Source organism: Peromyscus maniculatus, chromosome 1, assembly GCF_049852395.1.
Source record: "Peromyscus maniculatus bairdii isolate BWxNUB_F1_BW_parent chromosome 1, HU_Pman_BW_mat_3.1, whole genome shotgun sequence".
Classification (NCBI taxonomy): Eukaryota; Metazoa; Chordata; class Mammalia; order Rodentia; family Cricetidae; genus Peromyscus; species Peromyscus maniculatus.
Window position 1 is genome coordinate 109882011 of NC_134852.1, and position 25778 is coordinate 109907788.

At 53.5% G+C, this 25778-nt stretch overlaps 1 protein-coding gene and 1 long non-coding RNA gene across 3 annotated transcripts in view; one reads left to right on the forward strand and one right to left on the reverse strand.

The window, feature by feature from the left end:
* LOC107401834 (uncharacterized) overlaps positions 1-7859 on the forward strand; it is a 27437-nt gene extending 19578 nt beyond the window's left edge. For both annotated transcript variants that reach the window (XR_013043430.1, XR_013043441.1), the window contains 3 exons: positions 1785-5486; positions 6286-6431; positions 7239-7859. This is a non-coding gene — a long non-coding RNA (uncharacterized LOC107401834). The remainder of the gene's footprint in view (positions 1-1784; positions 5487-6285; positions 6432-7238) is intronic.
* Mogat2 (monoacylglycerol O-acyltransferase 2) lies at positions 5300-24576 on the reverse strand. Its single transcript, XM_016000739.3, has 6 exons — positions 24431-24576; positions 18517-18695; positions 9050-9254; positions 8535-8709; positions 7832-8031; positions 5300-5454 (listed from the first exon to the last, which is right to left on the reverse strand). Exons 1-6 carry the CDS (start codon positions 24519-24521, stop codon positions 5300-5302), a joined length of 1005 nt encoding a protein of 334 aa, XP_015856225.2. The 5' UTR covers positions 24522-24576.
* Positions 24577-25778: the final 1202 nt, after the last annotated feature.

Consider the following 25778-nt stretch of genomic DNA (forward strand, 5'->3'; position numbering starts at 1 on the left):
CAGGCTGGGCCTCAGCAAGCCCTTTGTCCTCCGGGGTGATGCTGTCTGAGAACTTCTCCCAGGCCAAAGGGCAGCCCCGTTCCGGAGGAGATGCCGCTGTCCCCACCGTTTGAGGACTTCTGACCTTCTGTATCACGCTGACACATCTCGTATTTGCATGTGTGTTGAGGTGGAGGAAACTGCCTTCCCCCACAGAGTGGGGCACCCCAAGGGAGGCCCCGAGAGGGCCAGGAGGTGTGGGAACATGAAAATTAGTACCTGAGCCCATTATGGGCGTAGAGTTAGGGAATCCAGCTGCTGTAAGCAACATCCTCCATCTCAGAGCCTTGGTCCATGAAAAGCACCCTTTAAACTGAACACACAAAGCCTTCCTCTGAGCTCAGGGCTCCACACCTTTCTTGGCTTGTGCTGTTGGTATCTGTAACACGGGGATTCTAAGGTCATGGGAAAGAGGGCGAGTCCTCTTCCCCAAGTCTTTCTCTTCTGTTTCCCTCTTGGCAGCTTCACGTCTAAAGGCCACCCTGTTCTTCTGCCGGCCAGACCGGGGGTGGGGTGGGGTGGGGGGGATGGTGGGAGGTGGGGGGTGGTCATGGTTATCACTCCTGTTTCCAACCTTTGCTCCGCCCCGCCCCTCCCCGCCCGTCTTCATGCTTTCTCCTTGGCTAGCGGGGTGTCTGTCCTTCAGTGTTTTCTGGCCAGGTTGCCTCATGCTGCAGCAGAGGGGCAGAAAAGCCCAGCTAAGCATCTGAGGACTCGTCCCATTACGGTGGCAGCTACCGCCACCTTCTTGTCCTCCCACCCTAGAGGGAGTGTGAACCGAACAGAGTGACTCACACCTAACCAACCGACTGAGGCAGAATAGACTCCTGTGACTCAGAGGTCATCATAGTCAGGTGACCCGTCTCTCCCGACTCGCTTGCTCTAGGAGAGGCCCCATCACTGGGGGCCCACGGAGAGGCCCAGACCCACTTGGGAAGGAACAGAGGCTCTCGCTTATCAGTCATGTGAGTGAGTGCGGAGGTGACCTCTCCAGCCTAGCAAGCTTGAAAGGTTCAGCCTAGCCAGCAGCCCAGCTGCCACTCTGGAGGCCCCTGAGCCAGAGTCACCTGCTAAGTCACTCCCAGGGGCCCACCCTCAGGAGCCTGGAGTCAGTCAAGTGTCCCTTAAAGCAGATAACTTCTTTTTTCTGTTCTTTTTTTTTCTTTCCTTTCTTTCTTTCTTTGAGGCAAGGTTTCTCTTTGTAGCCCTGGCTGTCCTGGAACTCACTATATAGACCAGGCTGGCCTGGAACTCACAGAGATCTGACTGCCTCTGCCTCCCGAGTGCTGGGATTAGAGGCGTGCACTGCCGCTGCCGCCGCCGCCACCGCCACCACCCGGCAAGCAGATAACTTTTAAAATAATTTATTATGGACAGCAATAGCTAACCATCTTGACCAAATATAAAAGTCCAGAATGCAGTGTAGGCCAATTTGCCAGCTTCACTTAGACGATTGCTGAGGTACTCTAGATCGTGTGTGAGAGAGAGTGTGTGTGTGTGTGTGTGTGTGTGTGTGTGTGTGTGTGTGTGTGTGTGAGAGAGAGAGAGAGAGAGAGAGAGAGAGAGAGAGAGAGAGAGAGAGTGTCTGTCAGTCTGTCGGTCTGTCTGTCTGTCTGTCTGTCTGTCTGTCTGTCTCTGTGTCATTAAGCACAGGTCTTGGTTCTCAGAGGTTCCCAAACCCCTGAGGATAGAAAAGTCCCCTCATGCCCTCATGTATTGGTGACCATGTCCCTTTTCTCCTTCAGAACTAAAGGTCCATCCCTGTCAGGGAGGAAGGCAGAGAAGAGTAGACCGAGTTATGACAGAATGGGTGACTTGGGCTAAGTGACACTGACTGGGTCATAGGGAAGAGTATTATGAAGAGACAGAAGGTGCCGAAGATGGAGCAAGCCCAGGAGTGTGCCCTGAGGAGCAGCGTGCCCTGAGGAGCAGCGTGCCCTGAGGAGCAGCGTGCCCTGAGAAGCAGCGTGCCCTGAGGAGCAGTGCAGGGCGCACGGGTTGAGGTGAGGCTAGCCAGGCCTCGGGGTAGATGAAATAAAGCCTTGAAGGCCAGGTGGAAGAGATATAGTTGTCATCTGAGTACTGAAGAGGACCTTGGAAACTTGGCTTTTATTTGGGAGAGTGGACTCATGTCCTGTCAGTGGTACCTAGTGTCCACATGGTGCTGAGAGCCCTGGCAGAGGAAAGGCAGCCAGAGGGCGCAGGGCAGCCCCAGGCAGCCAGAGGGCGCACTTCTCGCCCGCGGGCACTGGGTTAGATGAGTCATGCTGAAGGATCAGGAAGCATTATCAGGCAACAGGAAGGTGATGGAAGGGAAGCGTTCTAGTCTGAGAAACAGCGCGGACAAGATCACAGAGGTGACAGTGACTGTGGTCACAGTGTCCCTATGACAGAAGCTTAGGGCTAAGGACTAAGATAAACACCAAGGACCAGAGCTTGCTGACGAACAACAAGCTGACACCGAGCTTCAAGGTAGACATCATCTGTCTTCCACTGATCCCTCCAAGCCTTGCTCCCAGGCCTGCAGCTCCCCTGCCTGGATGCAGCCGCAGGCCCAGCTTCCTCTGGACTTGGGCACTCAGCAGGCAGTTGAAGGGAGGAAGTATGGAGGGAGAGACATTTCCGGCTCTTGTCTGACAAGTCTCTCAAAGCTGCCTATGCCCTTGACTAGCTTGGCTTGGGAACTCCATGCCTCCATTGGTTCTTCCAGGCCTCCTGGGTGGTGACAGCGTCTGGTGACAGCGTCTGGTGACAGCACCACTCACTGTGGTTTCCAACACCTGTGGGTACCTCAAGACATCGTAGCTTTAGCACAACCTCCTCAGATTGTCCTCTGGTTCCCTCTGAGACCGAGACTAGCATGAACCCTAGCCTCGCACAATGGAAGGCCATGCAAGGATCTTGAGTAGGGACAGTGGTGTCAGAGGGAGAGGGACATGGGGACAGGCCAGAGACACCAGGTTGACTGGGCCCTTGGGATGCAATGGCTTTATTATGGCAGAAAGAGAGAGGGGTGGGGGGAAGGCGTGGGGAGGGGGCATTCTGCCATAGGCTTTTACTTTTAAATTTTTGTAGACGGTTTGCAAAGATGGCCACCGGCACTCTCCAGCACCTTTTGCGATGTGATGGCCCTCCTCTTCACACTCAGCGGAGTCTATTTCTGATTCCTGACCTTGTGACCTTCAACGCACGGTGTGTGATGGAATGGACATTGCATGCTGTGTAGTCTGGGACTCTCATTCCATCGGAATCCAGTCACCACCGGTGCTAAAAAGGCAGTCAGGATAAAACCGGGTCCTGCGCCCCGCTGTCACCAAGTGGACAGCCACCCCAGCCTCACATGACCACGTGTCCCACTGCGGCTGCACCAGAGCTGAAGCAACTCGGAACTGGGAGAAAAACAGGGTCTCGCTGCCTTCAGCTGGTTGGCGGCTCTAACTCAGTGGCAGATAACTGCTATGGACCCCTAGTGGACTTCTCCTTTGCTGTCTTGCCCTTTCTTTAAGGCCCTGGCCATGGCCACTTACTTCCTCAAATCTTCTTTGGACCTGAAGACAGTGCTCTCTTCTCTGACTTCTCTGCCTTTTGCTCCTGGTAGGATTATTTCATTTTATTTTGAGGCAGGGTCTCTCTACATAGCCCTGGATGTTCTGGAACTCACTATGTAGACCAGCCCAGCCTCGAACTCACTCACAGAGATCTCCCTTCCTCTGCTCCCCGAGTGCTAGGATTAAAGGTGTGCACCACCACACACCTTGTTTGAGTCTTGTCCCACACCATCCCTTCTCAATCCCAGGTGCCTGCCCAAGGTGCTGAACACCCACGTCACGGAACTACTAATTTCGATGTGCTGTGCAGTACTCCATGGAGGGCATGTTGTGACCCCACGGCTTGGGAACTGCTCACAACACTAGAGTGTTATTGCCATCCTTGTGTCGGATGCTAAAACTGAGGTTTAGAGGTAGCTGATTTGCTGAGGAGATGGGTGGGGCTGGGGCTGGGGTCCCAATGCACACTTCTCCAGTGGTTATAGAAACTGCTCCTACATGGAAGGGCTCTGCTCCCTATTACAGGGGAGGGCCAGTCGGACATTCTCTCAAACCAGCCATGCCCTGGGCTTTTCTGCAGGTGTAGGATCTCCCACCCAGGACTCCAGAATTCTCCTGGCCAGAGTGTGGCCCACCCAGGAGACACACAGCCACCCATGCATCATCTCTTGCTTCCAATGTGCTGGTCTGCCCACGGGCATGTCCCTTCCTCCTTCTTTCCAAGGTGGAAAACTCGGGGTGACCAGTCAGGGAAGGGGAGACTGACATGGTCTTCTACAATGTAGTTGACTCAGCTTCTGAGGAGAGGTTGGGGCCAAAGAACACAGGACAAGGCTGAGGGCTCAAGCTGAGGCTCAGGTCGGCCCCATTGGTTGGGAGAAAGAGAAGAGAAGAGAGATAAAACAGAACCGTTTCATTTATTGAGGTAACATGTATGGAGCTGCCCTTTTGTGCCAAGACAGGGGCTGGAGTTCGTTATAAAGCATGAGTAAGAGGCTCCCTAATGGAGCCCATGTGATGTGAGCACCGAGGCTCCCAGGCTGTCAAGGCTGGGGAAACTGAGACTCAGAAGGATGGCAAGGAGACCTACCCTCAGTGATAGTCAGGTAGCTAAGGAGGACTGAGCTCTGCCTTCCTTAACTCCCTTCTGGGCTCCTTTGGTATTGATGTCATAGCTCAGAGGACCCAGGATCTAGAAGGAACATAGTATGGGTGCCAGGGCATAGTTAGCTACACTTCCTCTCCAGCTCAGAGGGGAAGAAGGGACATCAGGGAGCAGGATGAGGGACATGCACAGGGGAGGCCTGGAGTGCTGGCTTCTTTCACGTTGTCACTCGAGGGTAAAGGAAGAAGAATTGTGTTCTGCTTTTCCCTGGCTGTCCTTTGGTCATGTTTGAGTGACATTAGAACTGTGGGTGGAGACCTCAGAAATGATTCTCTACTTGCTTTTCTTCCCCAACCTACAGAGGGGCAGACAGGCCAAGGACAGGGAGACCGCAGAGCTTTGGCTGCAGCTGCAAGGCCCAGGGCTAGGAGCCGCCTCCTCTTCCATCTTGCCAGCCGGAGCTGAGTTCCTAGGAGTCCAGGGTGGCTGTGGAAGTCCCCTCTCACCACAGCCCCTCCAGTGCACTGGACGCTGCTTTGTGGAAGTCCCCTCTAATCACAGCACTCCTGCAGGCTCTCGGATGCAGCTGTCCTCTGGCCGGAGTCGCTTAGCAGAACTCCAAGTGCTGGTCAGCGGGGACATTGAACTTGAGTTTGTGTTCCTCAAAGAGCTTGCAGAGCTCCTTGATGTAGAGCTGGTGAAGCTGGTCCACCTCCTCCTCTGAGGGCTGTGGTGTCATCTGCACCTGGATGGGCTTCCCCACTGCGAGGGACAGAGGAGGACAGTGGTCTAGAGTGAGTCTCAGGAAGCCTGGGAGCAGGGGCCACCCCTACTGTCACCCCACAAGGTGTCCCACTACCACCCCCTGTTCTCCTGATTTCAGACACTCTGGCTCACTCTGGACTCTCTTTATCTCCCCACCTCCCCCGTCTCCCTCACCCCATGTATGTGGATAAGTGTACGTTCATGAGCAGGTATATGCATGTGGAGGCCAGAGGTTAATCTCCGGTACTGTCCCTCAGATGCCATCAACCATGTTTATGGACACACAAGTCTTTCATTGGCCTGGAAGTAACTGATTGGGCTAGGGTGGCCATCTAATGAACCCCAGGATCCTTCTGTCTCTGCTTCCCGAGTGCTGGGATTAAACCATGTGCCACCACACCCGGATTTTTTCATAGGTACTGGGGTTTCAAACTCAGGTCCTCTTGCTTGCACTTTACCACTGAGCTGTGTCCCTCGCCCTCAGGCACTGAGTTCTAAGGTTTTAGGACGACTCACTCCAGACTCTCAGTATACTAACAGCCAGCTTTCGGTATGCTGGGCAATGTGCATGCACTTTATATGCATTCTCTCCCTTAGTCCCAGGCAAACAAAACCTGTCATTATTCCTACTGGGTACAATGAGGCTCAGAGAAGTTACGTCATTTATCCAAGTAACCAGATGGAAGCAGTACTAGATTTTAAACGCTAGGGGTGCACACATGTGATTCTGAGGGCTCAACGTGTCAGAACTGGAGGTGCCTGCACTTCTAGATTGGGGTGGGGGTGTCACAGCCCAGGTAGCACTGATATGTAATGCTCCATGGTCAGAGGGAAGAACCAGGAAGACTCTTCTAAAACTTCTGAATCTGTGTGGCTGTGCAAGCAGTGCCCTCTCCTCTTGGAAATCTCTCTGGAGGCAGCAGCAGCAGCAACAATGTTCAAATACATGAGGACTGATATCACCATATGAACCAGTAAGGCCATTATGCAAGGATTACCAAATCTGTGCTCAACTATGGGTGGGTGGATGGATGGATGGGTAGGTGAATAGATTGATGGGTGGGTGAATAGATGGATGGGTGGGTAGATAGATGGATGGGTGGGTGAATAGATGGATGAGTGGGTGGATGGATGGATGGGTAGGTGGATAGATGGATTGAATAGATGGGTGGTAGATAGATGGAGGGGTGGGTGAACAGGTAGATGGGTGGGTGGATAGATGGATGGGTAGAGTTGAAATGAACAGAGTCCCCTCTACAAATGTCAAATGGGAATCAAGAAGAAAACAAAAGAGAAGTCCAAATAGCTGAAAAGTTGTGCTAAGTCTCTACACCCAAGCTCAGGTTCATTTCTTACAGGAAGAGCCCCCAGAGTCTAATGCAGAGTCTATTGATTATTGGTTGGCACACAGATTTTTAAAACGTTCTTTTTTGTACACGCATGTGTTTGTGTGCATGTGTGAGCATATGGGAAGCCTAGGGTCAATGCTGAACATTTTCTTCAATCGTGCTTCATCCTGTTTTTTTGAGACAAGGTTTCTCACTAACCTGGAGCTTGCCAACTGGTAGACTGCCAGCCACCAGACCTAGACAGAGGTCCTCCTATTTCGGTCCCCCTCAGTCCTGGGATTACAGTGCATACCACCCAGCCTGGCTTCTATATGGGTACTGGAGGTCAAACTCACATCTTGACGCTTGCTCAGCAAGTCCTTTATCAGTTGAGCCATCTCCCCATCCCTGCACAGAATTTTAACATCTCTGCTCTCTGCTTTCTTTTCACAGGCCTCACTCTACCATCTGGATCACAATTAACCCCTCCCTCTCTGGCCTAACGAAGGTCAGACAGACTCCGGTTACAGCCTCAGCTCTGTCCCTCAAAGGCAATGTGAGCTTTGGGAATTTTTTTTTTTTTTTTTTTTGTCGGAGCTGAGGACCAAGCCCAGGGCCTTGCACTTGCTAGGCAAGCGCTCTACCACTGAGCTAAATCCCCAACCCTGAGCTTTGGGAATTTATTTAACTCCTTTGGGCCTCACTTTATATCAGTGAAATGGAGATAATAGTCCCTACCTCAAAGGTTGCTAGGAAAAACCAAGCTTGAAAATGTCAAATGACAAGTGTAATGTCTGACACACAGCAGGTCCCCTGCTGTCCCTTCTTGAGAATGAGTACTCAGCCATCAGTACCTTTATGTCTGTTACAGCTCTTATCCCAGACTTCCCTCTGGTAGGGTTATCTATGTGTGGGTGTGCATTCCTGTCTAGAATGTGAGTCCCATGAGGATGAGGGCGTATCTTTCCCACCCTCAAGCTCCCTGCAGCATCTAGCCCAGGCCCTGTTCCTGCAGCCTGCCCTGGCCAGGCTGGATCTCAGCTCACCTACGGTGGTGATGGGCTGGCGGAAGGGCATGAGCCCGAAGCTGTACTGGAAGATACCGCGGCCATGGAAGAGAGGGAGGGAGATGCCCATGATCTTCTGCAGTCGGTTCTGGACACAGCGCAGCCAGGTGCCATATGTGTTCTCAACTTGGTTAAACAGGTTGTTCTCCCCGAAGGAGAAGATTGGCACGAGGGCTGCCCTAGAGGACACAGGGGAGTATGGGAGAATCCAGAAAGGCACAGATGCAAAGGTCACCCAGCCAGGAACTGGAGCAGATCTGCCTTGAGCCCTCTCTGACCTCCAGAGAGCCTTTTCAGGCCCCCAGTCTCTCATGTGGCTACCATGAAGGGTAGATCAGAAGGTTCTAGAGCCTCCTCCTCAGGGGAAAACATTTTTACTTTTCACCTAGAAAAATCTCCTCCTTGTGCCAGCTGGCTGCTCAGCTTCCTCAATGATGCCTCTCCCAGCCCTACCCTCCCAGATTCCCAAAGGTCCCAGGGCACACACCAGCAGCAGGAAACATGTCCCTTCTCACCACTGATTCCCCCAGTCTCCTTTATGGAAATGTATCTAGAAACTCGGCTGTGAGGCACCAACTTAACAATTTTCGTCATATGGCCTGAGAATCTCCTTGCCAAAATAGAAGCTATGATCATCTTTGCTGTCTCCCCAACCCAGAGTGTTGTCCCCAGAATTCCGTACCCATACATCAGGGCAAGCCTGACGAAGCCCTTGCGATTCTTCAGCAGCAGCTTGTAGGCTCCGGGCCTGGCATCCAGGGCCTCCTGGGAGCCCCCGACGATGATGGCCAGCAAGTTCCCACCGCCCTTCCTGTTCAGGATGTGACCAGCACTCTCCTTTTCTGATGTGACCAGCCCTAGGGAGAGAGCAAGGTGGGTCAGACACCAGGGGAAGGGGCAGGACTGTGAAGATGAGAACAGCCCAAGAGAGAAACCATCAACAATGCTCACAGAGCCAGGATTCCCCCCACGACACCCCCACCAGCTGGGGATCTCTGAACCCTCTTCCTCCTCCCACCCCAGCATGGGCTTTCCCAGCACAGCGATGCAGGAAGTTCTTCTTTGGGTTTAGCCTCTGCTATTGCTGAACCAGCACTTGGAAGGAACACAGAACTACGGACAGCCTGTTCCCAGATGCCTCTGCCTACCCAGCAGCCTCATCTTCCTGAGCTACTTGGGGCCCTGGAGGAGACTCACCCCCGCTCATGATGTAATCCCGGAAGAAGGGGGCCCGGAACCACAGAGTCAGCATCATCAGGTAAGGGCGGATTCCTGGGAAGAGTGAGGTAAAGCCCGTGCTTTCAGTACACAGGTTGAGAAAGGCCCCTGCGGCCAGGACTCCATGGGGGTGGAAGCCTGCGATGTAGTTCTGGGAAGGGTCCAGCTCAGCCGTCTTGACCAACTGCAAGAGACAGCAAGCTGGTGATGAGCAGCAGGGTCTGTATGCCAGTCCTGGCTCTTCTACTGCTCTGTGTTACTCTGGGACTCAGAGTCTCAGGTTCATCATAAGCCTGAGCTTCCTGGATGCTTCTGCAGAGAGAGGTGTTGTGTGGGACAGTGGATGATACATCGGTGCCGAAGGTTTCACAGACCAGATGCTGGCTTTGGGCAAATTGTTCACCCAGGCCTATGTGAAGTTGGAATATTTGACCCTGTCTCAGGAAGACCCTGTCCCTTCTGCTGAGAGGTTCAAGTGAAAAGGGACCGGAATTCCTAACTACTGGGTGGGATGCTGTGATGGTTTGAATGGGATTGGCTCCTATAGGCTCATATATCTGAATGCTTGATCCCTAGTTGGTGGAACTGTTTTGGAAAGGACTAGGAGGTGTGGCTTTGTTGGAGGAGGTGTGTCACTGGGAGTGGGCTTTGAGATTTCAAAAGCCAATACCGGGCCCGGTCTGCCTTTCTCTCTGCCCCCAACTTGAGGATAAGCTCCCTACTTATCCTTACTCCAGCGCCATGCCTGCCTGCATGCCACTATACCTCCTGCCGTGACGACCGTGGACTGACCTCTGAAACTGTGGGCAAGCCCCTGGTTAAGTGTTTCCTTTTATCGGTTGTCTGGGTCACGGTGTCTCTTCGTAGCGATAGGAAAGTACACAAGTGAAGGACGTGAGGGCCACAAGGGGGCCTCACTGTGCTGGAATCACTCCATCTCAACCTCACTCAAAAGACAAGTTGGCCCATCCACCCGAGGAGTGAGTGATTACAAGCTAGACCAGGAACAGATTTTGATCTTGTTGACAGCCCTCGGGGGCCTGAGACCGGCTCTGGTCCTGTGGAACTGGTGGGTCATGGGAGTGTTTCTGCTGTCCCCAGGCCAAACCTAACTCCAACTTTACTAACTCTCTGTGCCATGCCAGGGCCAGGGCAGAAACTTACCCTGACTGGTCAGGCCTGAAGCATCAAGGGCCCAGAGTTACCACCAGAAATGGAGTGAGAGCCACATGCCATCCCACAGTTCTCGGTGAAGTGGGGTGAGAAACGGGTATGGCGGGGGCTGAGGAGATGGCCCACTGTGTAAAAGCATTCGCTGTGTAAGCGCAAGGGCTTGAGTCTGGATTCCCAGAACCCATGTCAAAGTCAGATACACGGCATGGATGGCCATCATCCACAGTGAGGTGGGGGCAGAAACGGGAGACTCTCTAGAAGCCGGAGGACTAGCTAACCTGGCCTGAACAGGAAGGAAACAGCAGAGACCCTGTCACAAATTAGATGGAAGGCAAGAACCAGCTCCTTCAGTTGTTCTCTGACCTCCACTAGTGGGCCATCACACACACACACACACACACACACACACACACACACACACACACACACACACACACACACACACTGATCTGCCTGGGTGGTAGCCAAGTCCAAAGATCATTGCTGGAGGCTGTGTTCTAGGTGGCACCAATCCCTTCCCACTGCCAGGAACCTGCTCTCCGGGTCTCAGTGCCCTGTGCTCTGGGAGCCACAGCTATGGGAGCTGAGAACAGCCCATATCTCCTGGCACACCTGGGCAGGAGGCGTCCTGGTAAGACAGGTGGCAGGGACTTTGCACCCCCTGGGAGAAGGGCAGCCCTTTCCACCGGCTAAGCTTTGCCAGGTGAACCGTCACCCTGTCAGCAAGCTGAAACTCACGGTAGCTGTCTCCCTGGGCATGCTTCTTGCTGTCTCTGAGGCCACCGAAGCAGCCGGCCTCAACATCCTGACAGTAGAGATGAGGTCCTAAGCCTGTCCCCATGCGGACTACAGAGCTTCCAATCCTCCTGTCCTCAATCTTGAGTTGACCTCTGACCTCTTACCACACGGAGTCCACCAAACCCCTCCAGAGCACAGCAAGCCCCTCCCTGCAAGGCCTGCAGGAGCCACAGGCGGGGGGGGGGGGGGGGGGGGGGGGGGGGGGCTGTTGCCTTCCCGGACAAGGCCTAGCCCCTTCCCCTAGTACAGAGGGGACCTAGGAGATGATGGAAACCCCAGCAAGGTCAGGGCTCTGGCTTACGCAGGATCCTGCCAATGCTGCTCATTCCTTGCTCCACACGTGGGAACGCTTGCTATTTACATTCTGCACCTCTGTGAAAACAACTGGACATTTGCGAAAAAGCAAAACAAAAGAGAACAGATCTCCCATCCCAGGAGCCCCACTGCCAAGGAATGATTTAGCCTACAGGATCGTTTGCATTCTGGTCAAATGCCATCCGAGCCGTGCCATTCACGGAAGCATCAGTTTTTGCTAACATCAGGAACTTGTCCACCAACAGGGCTTGTCTGGGCAAACTGGGAGTGAGGCAGACGAGGGAGGACTCCGGCCACAGAGGAGTATGAAGCAAGCCAGGATGGCATGTTACGTGAACAGCAAGAAGCAGGGCAAAGTGTGCAGGACATGGCAAGGGGAGAGGAGGGGACACCACGGCTAATGGTCCGAGCTGCTCCCAGGGATGGGATCTGGGGTGATGGGTATGCCTAGAATGGGGGAGTAGGGACTCTGTGTGTGTGTGTGTGTGTGTGTGTGCGTGTAGGTCAGAGGACAACCTCAGGTATCACTTACGTCCTTTGAGACAAGGGTCTCTCATTTGGCCCAGCATTCACAAGTGAGGCTACACTATCTGGCCAGCGAACCCCGGGGGTCCTCTGTTTCCACCCCAGCGACAGGACTGAAGTGAGCATTACAACCTGGCGTTTTTACACTAGTACTGGGCATCAAATTCGAGTCCCTGGGCTTGTGAGGCAAGCGCTTTACTGCCTGAGCCATTCTCCAGTCCTAAAACGAAGTCTCTCATACCTGCTTTTTTTGTTCTCTGGAATATTGAACAAGAACACATCACTGGTTTAAATAAACAAGTGAACAAACGAATAGTTGCACCCTTGATAACAAAGCATCTGTGTACAGAGAAATATCCTGGTGAGGATGGGGACCAAGTGAGCTGGCATTTGCATACGTATTTACATGCACACATGCAAGTGTGTGCACTGGAGGGTGATTGTGGTCCCACTGAGGCCCAGTTTGAGCTTTCCCAGAGGCGATGTCTACTGTGCTAACTGTCCCGCTGCTCCATTTCCCTGTGAAGCTCAGAGGTTGTGTGGCCACACGTGGTGGGAGAGAGGAGATGCTCTGGGAAGAGCAGACCGAGGGAGAGAAGGAAGGAAGCCGGTGGGAGAGGCAGCTCCTCAGAAGGAAGGCACCTCGACCCAATCCTGTCCTCACCTGGATTCCACCGCAGGAGAGGGAGCCCTAAGCTAGGAGTCCAGGAGCTCGTCACAGGGCTGTGCCTGGCTCCCGGCTCCTTGGTGCCGCCTCGGTTGCATTTGCTAACAGGACAGCGGTGACGCGTCCCTGCCAGGCTTGTTGCAGGTTCCCAGGAGGCCGAGGAAGAAGAGGGGAGTTGGTGAAGTACACGGGTCCCTCTGCAGTTCCCTCAGTTCTGCTAGAAGAGGGGAGGGTGGCCAAGCAAGGTGGTGGGTGGAGAAGTCCTGGCTGGGCCTGGCACTGGGCAGTGGGGGCGAGAGAAGGGAGCAGCCGGACTGCTGGACTCTGGGACCCCTCGTTTTTGTTGGTGTCATCTGTATACCGTAAGATCCAGGCTTGAACATGTGTGGTCGGGTGCACCCCGGACAGCTGTGCAACCTCACCAGTGCACCCCGGACAGCTGTGCAACCTCACCAGTGCACCCCGGACAGCTGTGCAACCTCACCAGTGCACCCCGGACAGCTGTGCAACCTCACCAGTGCACCCCGGACAGCTGTACAACCTCACCAGTGCACCCCGGACAGCTGTGCAACCTCACCAGTGCACCCCGGACAGCTGTGCAACCTCACCAGTGCACCCCAGACAGCTGTGCAACCTCACCAGTGCACCCCGGACAGCTGTGCAACCTCACCAGTGCACTCCGGACAGCTGTGCAACCTCACCAGTGCATCCCGGACAGCTGTGCAACCTCACCAGTGCACCCCGGACAGCTGTGCAACCTCACCAGTGCATCCCGGACAGCTGTGCAACCTCACCAGTGCACCCCGGACAGCTGTGCAACCTCACCAGTGCACCCCCGGACAGCTGTGCAACCTCACCAGTGCACCCCGGACAGCTGTGCAACCTCACCAGTGCACCCCGGACAGCTGTGCAACCTCACCACTGATCTAGAGCACACTCCCGGCTCCAGAAGGGAACCCATGACATTGTGACTCACTTCTTTCTCCCCAGCCCTGGTAACCTCTGATCTGTTCTTCAGCTGGTTTGCCTGTTCTGGACAGTGTATAAACGAAGCCATACACATACGACCTTTGTAACTGGCCTCTTGGACTTACTGGCCTATTTCCAAGGTCTCTTTCATGCTCTGTCACAGATCAGTACTTCACTCCTTTTTTATGACCAAATAATATTCCATCATATGGACAGACTGTATTTAGTTTATCAGCCGCTGAACACTTGAGTCATCTCTGCTGTTTGGCTGTTAGGAACAACGTGGGCCTGATAGGTATGAACATGTTTTCAGTTCTGAAGGAAGGTTCTGAAATATTGCTTTTAATTGCAAGGTCCTTCTCCATGCCTGCACAGAAGACCCGAACATCACCCAGGGCGCTATTACACTACTTCAGCCCCGTCTCTCCACGTGTGCCCTGTGCCTTCTCAGACCTTCCGAGGCTCCCATGCTCCCGAGTCCGCTGTCCTCTCGGCTCTTTTGGGACACACCAAGCACCAGTACTGCTAGCTTGTGACACTTCCCAGGGCCCTAGGGGCGGGCTGCCATGTGAGAGCGCCCTTGCGCAAGTAAGCAAATGGAGGGCAGAGGGGATGAGAGAACCGCCCCAAACCAGAGGTGACTTGGATTTGAGGCCTGCCATCTCCTTCAGAGAGCACAGGAGGGATCCAGAAAGCCTTTGCTTCAGGACACAGGGCATTCAGGACTAGCTCTGGAGCTTTCTAGTCAACCTTGCAAAATCCGGGCCCCTCCCCCAGGCTTCCGCATCAGCAGCCTATTCAACTGCTTCAACGGCAAGTGGATCAATATTCTCATGTAGGAAAAGCGGTTCGTGGCCTACCTGTGCACATAAATCACTTGGCAGGAAGACAGGGTTTGATTCAGTACATCTGGTGCTGGCCTTGGGTGTAAATTCCTTGTGTGTATGGATGAGTGCAAGTGTGTATGTGTGTGTATGCATGTGTGTATGGCTGGTTGGGTGGGCACATGTGTGTATGCAGGGCTGGAGCGACTTCCCTGCATCCTGCCTCACAGTCAGATGGATGGATGAAGGAAAGGCTGGATATTCTATCTGCGCCTGCTTTTAGTTCCCCGGGTGGCCCTGGGTCCGGGTTTGGCCTCTCCAGATTCTCAGCTAAATTCTCTGCCCCACCTTCCTGCAACACAATGGGGTCATTTGGCGGACACTCACTGCCATCTGTGGATGTATCCTTCATTTCTAAGCTCTATTTCCCCTCCATCCTAAACATCGTATCAAGATACACTCTGCAAATCTAGTAGAAGGTGTGTTGCTTATGGTCCATACAGCGCTGTAAGTCTTACCACTGAGACTATTGCAGAGTTGAAGACATGCAGCCTGTATAAGCCCTGGGAGCTGGAAAGAGTGTCTCAGTGGACGAACAGGCCCAGCACCGACTTCGTGCCAGGCACAGCACACACACCAACCCACTCTGTCCTCCGCTGCCACCCCTGAGAACATTTCTGGTATCAGCACCCCAGTGTACAGAGGGGGAAACTGAGACCCTTGGTCTTTCTCTGGCTCACACAGCTAATGAAGGGGCAGAGCCCAGGCATCCAGGCCCCAAGTGCAAAGCCCTGTCAGAACTCTGTGTGAAAGGTGGTGGGGATTAATGAAGTGGGGTGTGCTCCATTTAGGGCCCCTGCACTGGTGATACGGCTTACGTTCGGAGAACTGGGACCGAGAAAGTGAGGAGAAAGCCAGGGAGGAAAGAGCCCAGACTGCAGGGCCTTTGCGTGCTGCTACAAAGATGGCTTTTATCCCAAGGCAGGGTACACTGTGAAAGCACGGATAATGGGGTGGGGGGCTGTGGAGCCAGGGCAATGCAGGCAGAGAGAGGTTCTTGGTTGGACTTAGGGCAGAGGGAAGGAGGGATGAGTCGGGGGGAGTTTAGAATCCAGAACACAGGTTCTGGAGCAGTGGTCCTCACTAAGGGGATGGAGTTTGCCATCTCCCCCGCCCCGTCTGTCTCTGGGCATTGGTACTGGTGCATAGGAGGTAGGTGCCAGCCAGAACACAGGACTTATCTAGTCCCGATTGCCAATAAGGATTGAGAAAGCCTCCTGGAAGCTACTTGCTGGGAGGGACAGGGGCAGGGGCAGGGGTGGGGTGAGAGGTGATCTGCATTGTACCAAGCTGACTTTGACAATGGTCAGTGTGATGTGCTCAGCATTTCCTGACCCCAGGTCATGGTCCTGGTCACAGAACATGGTCCCTACCAAGGTCTTGGCCTGTGTAGAGTGTGTTTATTCTGGGTGATGAAATCTTCACAGGGACACCCTCCTCCTGGACCCATTTTTCACATGTGGTAGGGACAGTTCCCTCTAGGAAACGGCCTGACTCCTCCTCACCATTAGCTCTTAGGGAAGCAGTAAAGATGGCTTTGGAAAGCTCTGTGGTACAGGCATAATGTCCTGGTTTTGTTTGATATTTCCACCCCTGGAAGCTAGTTTGTAAAAATTTTAGTAACAAATAATCAAAACTTGAAAATCATCAGAAGATGACCGCATTTGATGGGGATTGCAGAGGCTTGTGGGTGGTGGCGGGAGGTGTCAGCAGAGCTGGGAAGGAAAAGTGCCCAGAAGAGAGGGAAGGTATCCTGGAGGTCAGTGGAAAAGGAATTCTGCAGGCCACAGTCCCCTCCTGCTCACTCCTATTCTAAGCCAGGCCCTCCCTCTGCTGGCCACTCACTGGTATCGCCTACCCATGGCCGGCCCTTCTGCACTGAGCCTGGGGTAAGTAATAAACAACATTCGAATTTCTGCAAATCAGGCGGGGAGCCCCCTGGCTGTGGAAGGATCAGGAAGACCGTGGACCTCCTCGTTCGTTATCATTTCTGTCAGCCCTGCTGCTGGGAATCCAAGTGGGAAGAAGCAAATGTCCTCCAGAGCCCTGGGCTACCGGGACCTGGAAAATGCCAGCTAGCCGTCCTAGTTTCGGGAAGTAGCCTCTAGGGGGCTCCACTGCCCTGAGCCGCCTCTCCAGCCACAGCTCAGGCTAGCTTCTGCTTTGGTCACACTGAGCACCCCAACCCAGCTCAGGGGGCCTCTGGACAAGCTCCTCGCCTCTGCCTGTGAGGTCCGCTCTTCAGGAGGCCTTTCTTCGGGTGAGTCAGGACTCACCAGGTTTCCTTTGACTCTGTACTTCATGCCACCTACACCTTCAAAGGAGGGCGCACCCTCCCAGAGAACTCTGCCCTTCCTGACACAGGGGAGAGGTGAGGCAGGGAAGCGAGTTCAGTCACAGAGCTCAGAGGTCCTGGGGTGGGGACTGCGGACTCTGTCCAAGACGTGTCCATGGTTGCTCTTGGGTCCCAACAAGCTGCGCTGCACTGTGCTGCGCTGTGCTGCACTGTGAGACAGGAGTCCCTGTAGAATATACACATCTGAGGGGCAGAGGGGACTGCCACTCATCTGAGTCCCCCAAGCTAGTCCAGGCTCCCTCTCCTTTGACACGAAGATGCTCAATGCCCTTGAGTGACAGTCTCTGCTAGCCCCTCCCTGCTCCTCCCCAGCCCCTTTCCCTGGAGGCTCTGCTCACTGGAGAGCTAGGGGGCCCCTGCATGCCACTGTCACCCAACCTTTGTCAGCCCTTGTGGGGTCCCAGGACTCTTAAAAGGTACAGGGTAGGGTCCTTGACTGGAGTCTCCATGACGCAAGCAAGTGGCTTAACCTCTGTGAGCCTGTTTCTCCCACCCAGCCTCCTTTGATAGCTCAGGACTTGAGTCCTGGACCAAAGGAAGGGGCGGGACTCTACACCAGGAGGAAGAAGTTGGGTGGGGGTAAAGGTCAGAGTGCCCAGGGTCCAGGCGGTGTCCTACTGACTTGGTTACATGGTGTGAGAACAGCTATTGCTTAGGCTGTCTGAGGACTTTGTCTGCACAGTCTGTTGGAATCCACACTGTCCAGAAGGTGTACAGCAACATTTCTGTTTTTTATTTTTTTTAGACAGGATCTCTCTTCATAGCCTTGGCTGTCCTGGAACTCACTATATAGACCAAGATTACCTCGAACTCACAGAGCTCCTCCTGCCTCTGCCTTCCAAGTGCTGGAATTAAAGGTGCGTGCCACCATGCCCAGCTATCTCTATCTTAAACATGACCAAAACAGAGGCACAGAGAGACTGGGCAAGCCGCCTCGGGCTCACACTACATGGCAGATCTGGATTAGGATCTAGTCTGTCTAGCTCCGTAAGCCATGCTTCAAGTACCCAGGCCTGACCTCTGGCATCCCGACTGCCTTTTCATCCCACCAGTCAGCCCGCACTGCCTGGGCCTCTCAGAGCCCCGTCTATCTCTATCCTACTGAAGGAGCCCCAGAGTCTGCTCACTCAGGTTCAGGAATCTGCTCCACTCAGGACCAACCTTCAAGTCCAAGGCCACATGTTCACAATGACCTGAAAGTGCGGTGAATCAAAAGTGCCAGCATTTGAGGACACTCAAGGTAGGAGATGTCACACTGCTTGCTGATCCTTAGGGACACCGAGGCCAGTATGGGCCAAACCTTGCCTGCCAGTGATACGGCAGGATGGACTCTGAGACAGTCCTATACCAGTGCAGAAGCCAGAAGCTTGTCCAGAGCTTCCTGAGCTGGTTGGGGTGCCCAGTGTGACCAAAGCAGAAGTTTGTAGAAGAGTTCACTGTGTGACTCAGGTCTTACCCTGGGGTCCCCCTATCTGCTGAGTGTAATGTGGGGTCTCTTAAGACCTGCTGTTTATCACCTTCACCCAGAACCTTGACTCCTGCTGGCTTTGCCCTTATAAGACACACATATCCCCTTCAAGCCACACTTATTCCTCAGCGACCATACTGGCCCCAAGTCACACAGCCAGAGAGACACTATGCTCTTCCATGGGCCTCTCAGGCTCCTGCCTCCCAGCCAGCCTTCTGCTCTGCAGAACCCCCCGTCCCCACAGAGATGAGTGGCCCAGGGGCCCTTTGACCCCCAAAGCCTGGTACTCACAGAGACAGGGAAATAGTCCTTCATGTACTTCCAGATGACCATGCGTCTGAAGAACCGAATGGGCCGGCCTCCCTGCCGCGGCTTGTCCCAGTCCAGGTACCACCAGGTGGCATATAGGACAGAGAAGAGCCAGAACCTTGTGAACAGGAGGCCTATGAAGATGGCGATGCAGATCTGGGCTGGGAGAGAAGCAAGCAAGAGACTGAGAGCTGTGAGGAAGGCAGTTAGCTCTTCCAGTTTAGCTCTTCCATGACTGTGCCCCCATGCCAGCGCTGACCCCCCTGTCTAGCCCACACCACTGGGAGGAGACCAGCTTGCATGCCTCACATATCAGGACATGCCACACTGGCATGGGGCCATCTAAAGGCATTTCCCCCACTACACCAGATCTCTCAACCTACAATGCCCCCACTTCCAGGAAGGCCTTATGCATTCACCAGGCGCTCCATAAATAGAGCCATAGGTTGAATCAGCTTCTGCCTTCTACCTTTGAGAATCCTAGAGAAAAAGGAGACAATTTTCTTTCTGGCCCTTTTCTGTCCACCCTCAGGCACAGCTAAGCCCAGACTCCTTCCTAAGGCCCTGCCATGTGTCCAACTGCTGCAACTCACAGCCCGACAGCTCAGCCAGGCATCAGCTCAGTGAGCTGGCACTATCTCCGGTTCCTGCCCCACCTTACCCACCTACATGGCCAGGGCCCCAGCCACCCCAGATTTCTCTGTTTCCAAACCCTGTCCACTCTGGTTTGTGTGTTGTGGGGACATCACCTGGTTACCCTGGGGCACTGCAAGGCTGGGACCAGGGTGAATGCAGAAGTCTCTCCTGCCCGTGGTTCTGCAACCCTTGCTGCAAGCGGATCCTGATTATCTCAGGTGCAGGGGGTCCATGGGGCCACACCCCACCTGGTGGAGCATCATCCCCATGACTACAACCCCACCTCACCAGTGCAATACCTTTTATTTGCTGATGTTTTTCCTTTCGGCATCATGATCAAACCCTTGGATCCATACACGCTAGGCAAGTGCTCTCCCTACCACCGAGCTACACCCAGCGCCCGGATTCTCTGTTTGCTTGTTTTGGTTGTTTTTCTTGTGAAGCGGGGTCTCAAGTATTCCAGGCTGGCCTCAAACTCCCTGCGTAGCTAAGGATGACTTTAAACTCCCAATCCTTCTGCCTCTACCTCCCAAATCCTGGGATTATAGGTGTCCACCAAGCCTGGTTTGTGCAGTGTCGAGGAGCCAACCCAGGGCCTTGCCCATGCTAGGCAATCACTCTACTGACTGAATTACATCCCCAGCCTTCAGATTCTTAAAGAAAGCCAGACCCAGTTGTGAAGCTCACTTGGAGAAGGTACAGGGACAGACTTGCTGGTGTGGGGGAGGGGGGCTTTAGACTGGCGTGAACAAAAAGATTTAGAAGTCAGAGGGTATGGATGAGAGCCACAAATCCTCATCCTGCATGGAGCATCTATGAAGTGCCAACTGCTGGTGGGCCAGCCAAAACGACCAATGAAGTCTTGCCCCCATGAAACTGCTTTCCAGTTTGGTGTTCAGGGCACTTTGTTTTGTTTGAAAGGTTTGTGTTGTTGTTGTTGTTTTTGCATTTGTATGTGGTGGGTATGCATGTATCTGTGTGTTCATATGTGGGTGGAGTGTGCATATGCATGACAATGGGAATCTTCATCAACTGCTCCTCACGTTAGCCCATCATTTCCCACCTTATTCCTAATTGAACCCAGAGCCCACCAGTACTGGCTCGTCTAGCTGCCGATCCGGCATGCCTGTCTCTGCCCTCTGGGTGCTGGAATTACTGGCATACTGTCATGCCAACCTAGCATTTACATAGGGTCTAGGGATCGAACTCTGGTTCTCACACTTGCACTGAATCCTCTCCCCCCCCCCCCGTTCTGAAGTTTTTGGTTCTAATAAAATGTAGTGAACATACAGGGCATCGCCTCACCATTGTGAGCGTACAGCCCAGTGCCATCCGTGCATTCTTTTTGCAGCCATTAGTGTCACCTGTCACCAGAACTCTTTACCCCCCCCAAACAGAAACTCTCCATGTCACGAGACATGGCTCCCCACTACCTCCTCCCACCCACCCATTCTCACTATAATCCTAACTACTCCAGGCACAGCACCGTGTGGGGTCACAGGAATTCACCCCCTTTCCATTCATGTCCCATGGTGTGTGTTTGCTCTTCCATTAGTAAATACTTAGATTAAGTCCACGTTGGTCCTTGGTCTTCAGTGGCCATGAAATTATTCACAAATACCAAAACAAGGAGGATTCCTACAAACCCAGACAAATGGTGTCTGTGGAAAACCTGGAAGAAAAGACAGCTACAGCCAGCACTTTGAGGGCCAGCCTGTCCCTCCAGGTGTCTGCCTTCTTTCCTAGCCAGAGGCTCATCCTGCCCTAATCTGTACCGGGCTCCGCCTTCACATTAGGCTGGGTCCCTCTCAGGGGCGGAAGGACCAGCAATGGCAGTGGTTTTGTTACTTTGTGTTCGTCTTAAATATCTTCAGAGACAGTTGTAGAGGGCTTGGAAGCCGGCGGCATGAGTAGGAACAGAGGCCCGCACAGATGCAGCCGCCCTTGGAGGGTACTGAGAGGTCCTCCGAGCAGGAGACAAGGAGGAAGGGAGGCTGACTTAAACTGTATCTATTTATGCTTTTTGCACTGGAGAAGAGCAGCCGCTGCCATAGTGTGTGCCTGTAATTAGAGTTCTTAGAGGCTGAGACAGGAGCACTTAAGCTTAGGCCAAGCATAAGCTACATAGAGAAAACCTTATTTAAAAAAGAACTCTGTGTGTGTGTGGGTGGGTGTGGGGGTGTGCATGTTGAGTCCAGAGGTCAGGTGTCTTCCTCTATCACTGTCCACCTTTTTCCCCTGGAGAGCTGAGGATCTAATCCAGGGCCTTTGGCTTGCTAGGCAGATGCTCCACCACTGTGCTAAGTCCCTAACCCTTCCAGCTTATTTTTTTTGAGACAGGGGGTTCAGGTGCCCTTGTGGAGGCTCGAGGTTGCTGTGGGTCCCTTCCCCTGTCACTCTCTGATCTCTGTCTTTTTAAACTCTCTATGACTCTCTGCTGTTGAGGCAGGGTCTCTCTCCTGAGTCCAAGGCTCACGGATTTGACCAGTTCGCTCTAGGGATCCCTTGTCTCTGCTTGCTTTGTGTTGATATTACCGGCAGGCCACCAGCCCCACCTGGTGTTTGTGTGGGTGCTGGGAACCCACACTCTAAACCTCGTGTTTGTGCAGCCAACTTTACCAACAAAATCATCTCCCCAGCCGGTTGTGGGGGTGCACACCAGTAGGATTTGCTGAAGGAGGCAGAGGCAGGAGGATCACGAGTTCAAGGCCAAAGAAAAAGAAAAAAAATCATCTCCCTAGCCTGGCCCTCACTATTCTTTAAAACCTCCCTTAAGTAGTGCATCTGTGGACACCATCTCCACCTCTCCTCTCTGCTATGACATGTGTATGTGTGTGTGTAGGCATGTGCGTATGCATGTGCGTGTGCATGTGTGTGTGTGTGAGCGCGTGCGTGCGTGCATGCATGCATGCGTGCGTGCGCGTGTGTGTGCATGTGTGTGTGTGCGTGTGTGTGTGTGTGTGTGTGTGTGTGTGTGTGTGTGTGTGTACCTATGGGTGGATGTGTGCATGCACATGTCCGAGTGTATGTAGAGTCCAGAGGACAACCTGAGTGTCGACTTCAGGAGGGCTGTCCACCTCCTTTTGAGACGGTGTCTCTCATTAGCCTAGGCTCACCCATTAGGCTAGGCTAGCTGGCCATCGAGTGCCAGGGCCCCTCCTGACTCTGCCTCCCCAGTGCTGAGATTACAAGTTTGTGTCACTGTGCCTGACATTTTTACAGAAGTTCTGGGACTCAAACTGAGATCCTCATGCTTTCAAGGCTTGGAGGCCATTCCTTCATCATCATCATCGTCATCATCATCATCGTCATCATCAAAGTAAAAAAATGAGGCCAGCTGGGCGGTGATGGTACACATCTTTAATCCCAGCACTCGTGAGGCAGAGCCAGGTGGATCTCTGTGAGTTCAAGGCCAGCCTGGTCTACAGAGTGAGATCCAGGACAGGCACCAAACTACATGGAGAAACTCTGTCTCGAAAAACCAAAAAAAAAAAAAAAAAAAAAAGAGGCAAGATGGTAAACATTTTAGCATTTTAGAACTTGTGATGTCAGATGCACACTAGAAGATGTTATGGAAGCTCTTGAGTAGCAGTTTAAAAGTTAATCTTTTAGAAATGACAGAAACTCTTGGATCTTAGACTGCAAAGAAAAGAAGAGAGAAAGAAGAACACCACAAAACAAAAAATGAGACACTCAGGCAGGTCTCAGCCCACAGGCCTGGTCTGGTGCCACTGAGACACTCTGATTGCCCGGCCTTTGATCTCCTCATCCGCCACACAGCAGAAACTCAGCTGTAGGCACAGGGACCTTTAATACAAAGTGGACCTTGTCACTTCCTGCTGGGTCTATGGCTCTCCTTTGCCCTCAGGATAAGGGGTAGGTAACCTCGCCCACTCTTGGCAAGAAAGAGCCCAGCACCCTTTCCTTCCTTCTCCCGCTCCTCCTGGCTGGGGGTAGGGTGGGGGGTGTCTGTGCTATACTCCCTGGTCTCGCTAGGCCCTGTCAGAGCAGGGCCAGGCAGGTACCACAGGCTGCATGGCTGGGACAAGCTTGCCCAGTCAGACGTACTCCTGCCCTCAGGGTCACAGGGGGCAGGCTGAACTTGGTGTCCCTCAGCCCCTGTGAGCTTGTGGCTATGGCCTACGTGGCTCTGGGTCTCCAGTGCCCTTTGACCTAAGCCAGCCATGGGCCTAGGCCTCCTGCTTCTGTCTTCTGTGCCCACTGACTATTTTCTATATGGATACTTCCTCCCCGTGCCCTCTGCCCACCCCTCAGCCCTCCTTCCTCTGGAAGGAGCAGGGGCCAGGCTCCCGATTTACCTGATTTACAGCCGGGGCCTTTCAAGTATGCCGTTTCTCTGCTCGGCTGTCCTACCAGAGGTTCTTAAATGTTTACCAACCCTGGGATAGAGGTGCAGAGCAATGAAAATGGGCGCTAGAGGCAGGGTCCTGGAAGGCCCACTTTGCAGGAATGAATCCTGTAGCTGAAGACTTGTGAGGTGGCCCTAAGGGAGCATGTACACACACGTGTATATACATGTGCATATGTGTGTGTGACCAACATGTACCCAGCATGTGAATGTTTTGACAGCCAGCAGTATCTGGACCCAGGCTGAATCCCAGTCCTGGGGTGGCAATCTTTCCCGAGTCTGGTGCCAGCAAAGGAGATTGAGAGTCCCATGTGCTCCCTGCCACGCTTCCTTCGTGGTCTACAGCCGAGCTGGAGAGCAGCCACACATCAGTGGGTGTGGTGGATCAGGAGTCAGACCCACACCTAAGGAGTCAGGCCAGGTCTGCCTTGGGTTCCCACCTTCCTGCATTTCATCTACAAAGACCCCGTAGGGCAACACTGTCATCCCCATCATGTAGCTGGTGAAGCAGAGGCTGGTCCCTTCTTTCCTGGCCTCGGTTCCAGCTCCCTCCCCCCACACACCCCCAAAGGTAAAACGGAGAGCTTCCCTCTCAGAGCAGCAGGAAGCACGCGAGCGAGTGCTTTCCCTAGCACTGGATGCTTCCCCACCCCTCAGCAGCATGCAGCGAGAGCCTGGAGAAACTGCGCCCAATTCCCGGAAACTAAAGCTTTCCCAAGACACAGGAGACCCTACTTACCCACACACGGCTATGACAGACCCCAGGATCCTCTCTGCACAGGAACTCTGAGCCCAGCAAAGAAAGCCCCTTCCTGAATCTCTCCATCAAGTATCCTGTGCTTCCGCAGGGGCTGCCCGGCCCTTCCCCTGTACGGGTGACTACCCTCTTACCCAAGGCCAGAAAGGAGAAGACCCACTGAAGGACCGCGAGGGTCTGCAGCCGGCGCTCCCACGGCACCGACAAGGGTGCGAACTCCACCATGCTGAGCTGGTTCCGGAGGCTCCACACACACCGCTCTGCTCAAGGCTGAAGGAGCTAGCCCGGCCCAGCCCAGCCCAGCCCAGCCAGGGCCTCCTTGCTCCGCCCACACCAGATCCTTTTACTTAGAGGAAATCTTGGAATCCTTATGCTGGGACCAGACAAAAGGAAGGAGATAGATAGAGAGACCTGTTTGGTCTTTATAAGCCTTCTCAGGCAATGCCTTATCTACCAAACCACCTTTCTGGCCCCCGGAACCCTGCTCTAGGGACAGTGAAACCCCCCAAGCGGGATGCAGTGGCGGTCCCACACCATGCGCTGCTTTCCTGCCTTTCTCCCAAATCCCTGCTCACCCTCCACAAACAAGCAGAATCAGTTCCTATCGGGGAAGCATCTACCCACGTCTCCTCCATCTGCCGTTCCTCTGCTTATCTAACCTGTAGAACTTTTAGAAAGGCTGTGTTCTGGGCCTTTTCATCTCCCACCCCATGTAGATCACCTCCACACTTCACACATCAGTACTCCACAAAACTGCGCTCACAAGGTCGCCACTGACCTCCATGCCATTTAAAGGCGGTGGGTGGTCAAGTATGAGATCTCATCTTGGCCCATCGGCAGCCCCGGTCACCATGGATCATTTCACGTCCCTGAAGCATCATTTCACGTCCCTGAAGCCTCTCTCTCTGTCTGGTTTTGCCTCCCAGCTCCCAAGCTACTGTTTCGTGGGCTCCTTTGTTCTGCCGCCTCCTCTTTTTCCTCCTCCTTCCTCTCCTCCTCATCCTCTTCAATTTGAGACATGATCTCATATGCAGCCCTGGCTGGCGCAGAACTCGCCATCTAGACCAGGCTGGCCTCTAGTCTCTGCTTTCCCCATGCTGGGATTAGAGGGGCAGGTACCACTATTCCGTCTGATTCTTCTTGCCTCTTAAAGATTGCATTCAGGCTAATGACTTGTTTTCTGTCTCCATAAAAAGGACTTCCAGACCTGGAGCTTCCAGTTGTGAATTTTTCCCTGCCTCTAGACTTGAAGACCTATGTGGTCACTTGACATTTTCACCAGAATGCCTGGTAGGGACCATCCATCATAGCATGCTCGCCATACTGAAGTTGACTTCCATGCCCTGCCCAGGCCAGCCCTTCCTCAGTCTTTCTTATCATGGCAAAGAGTAATTTTACAGCCCCAGTTGCTGAGGCTATAGCCAGAGTCACCTGAGATTGTCTTCCCCAGTCACATCTATCCATCACCGCATCAGTGCCTTC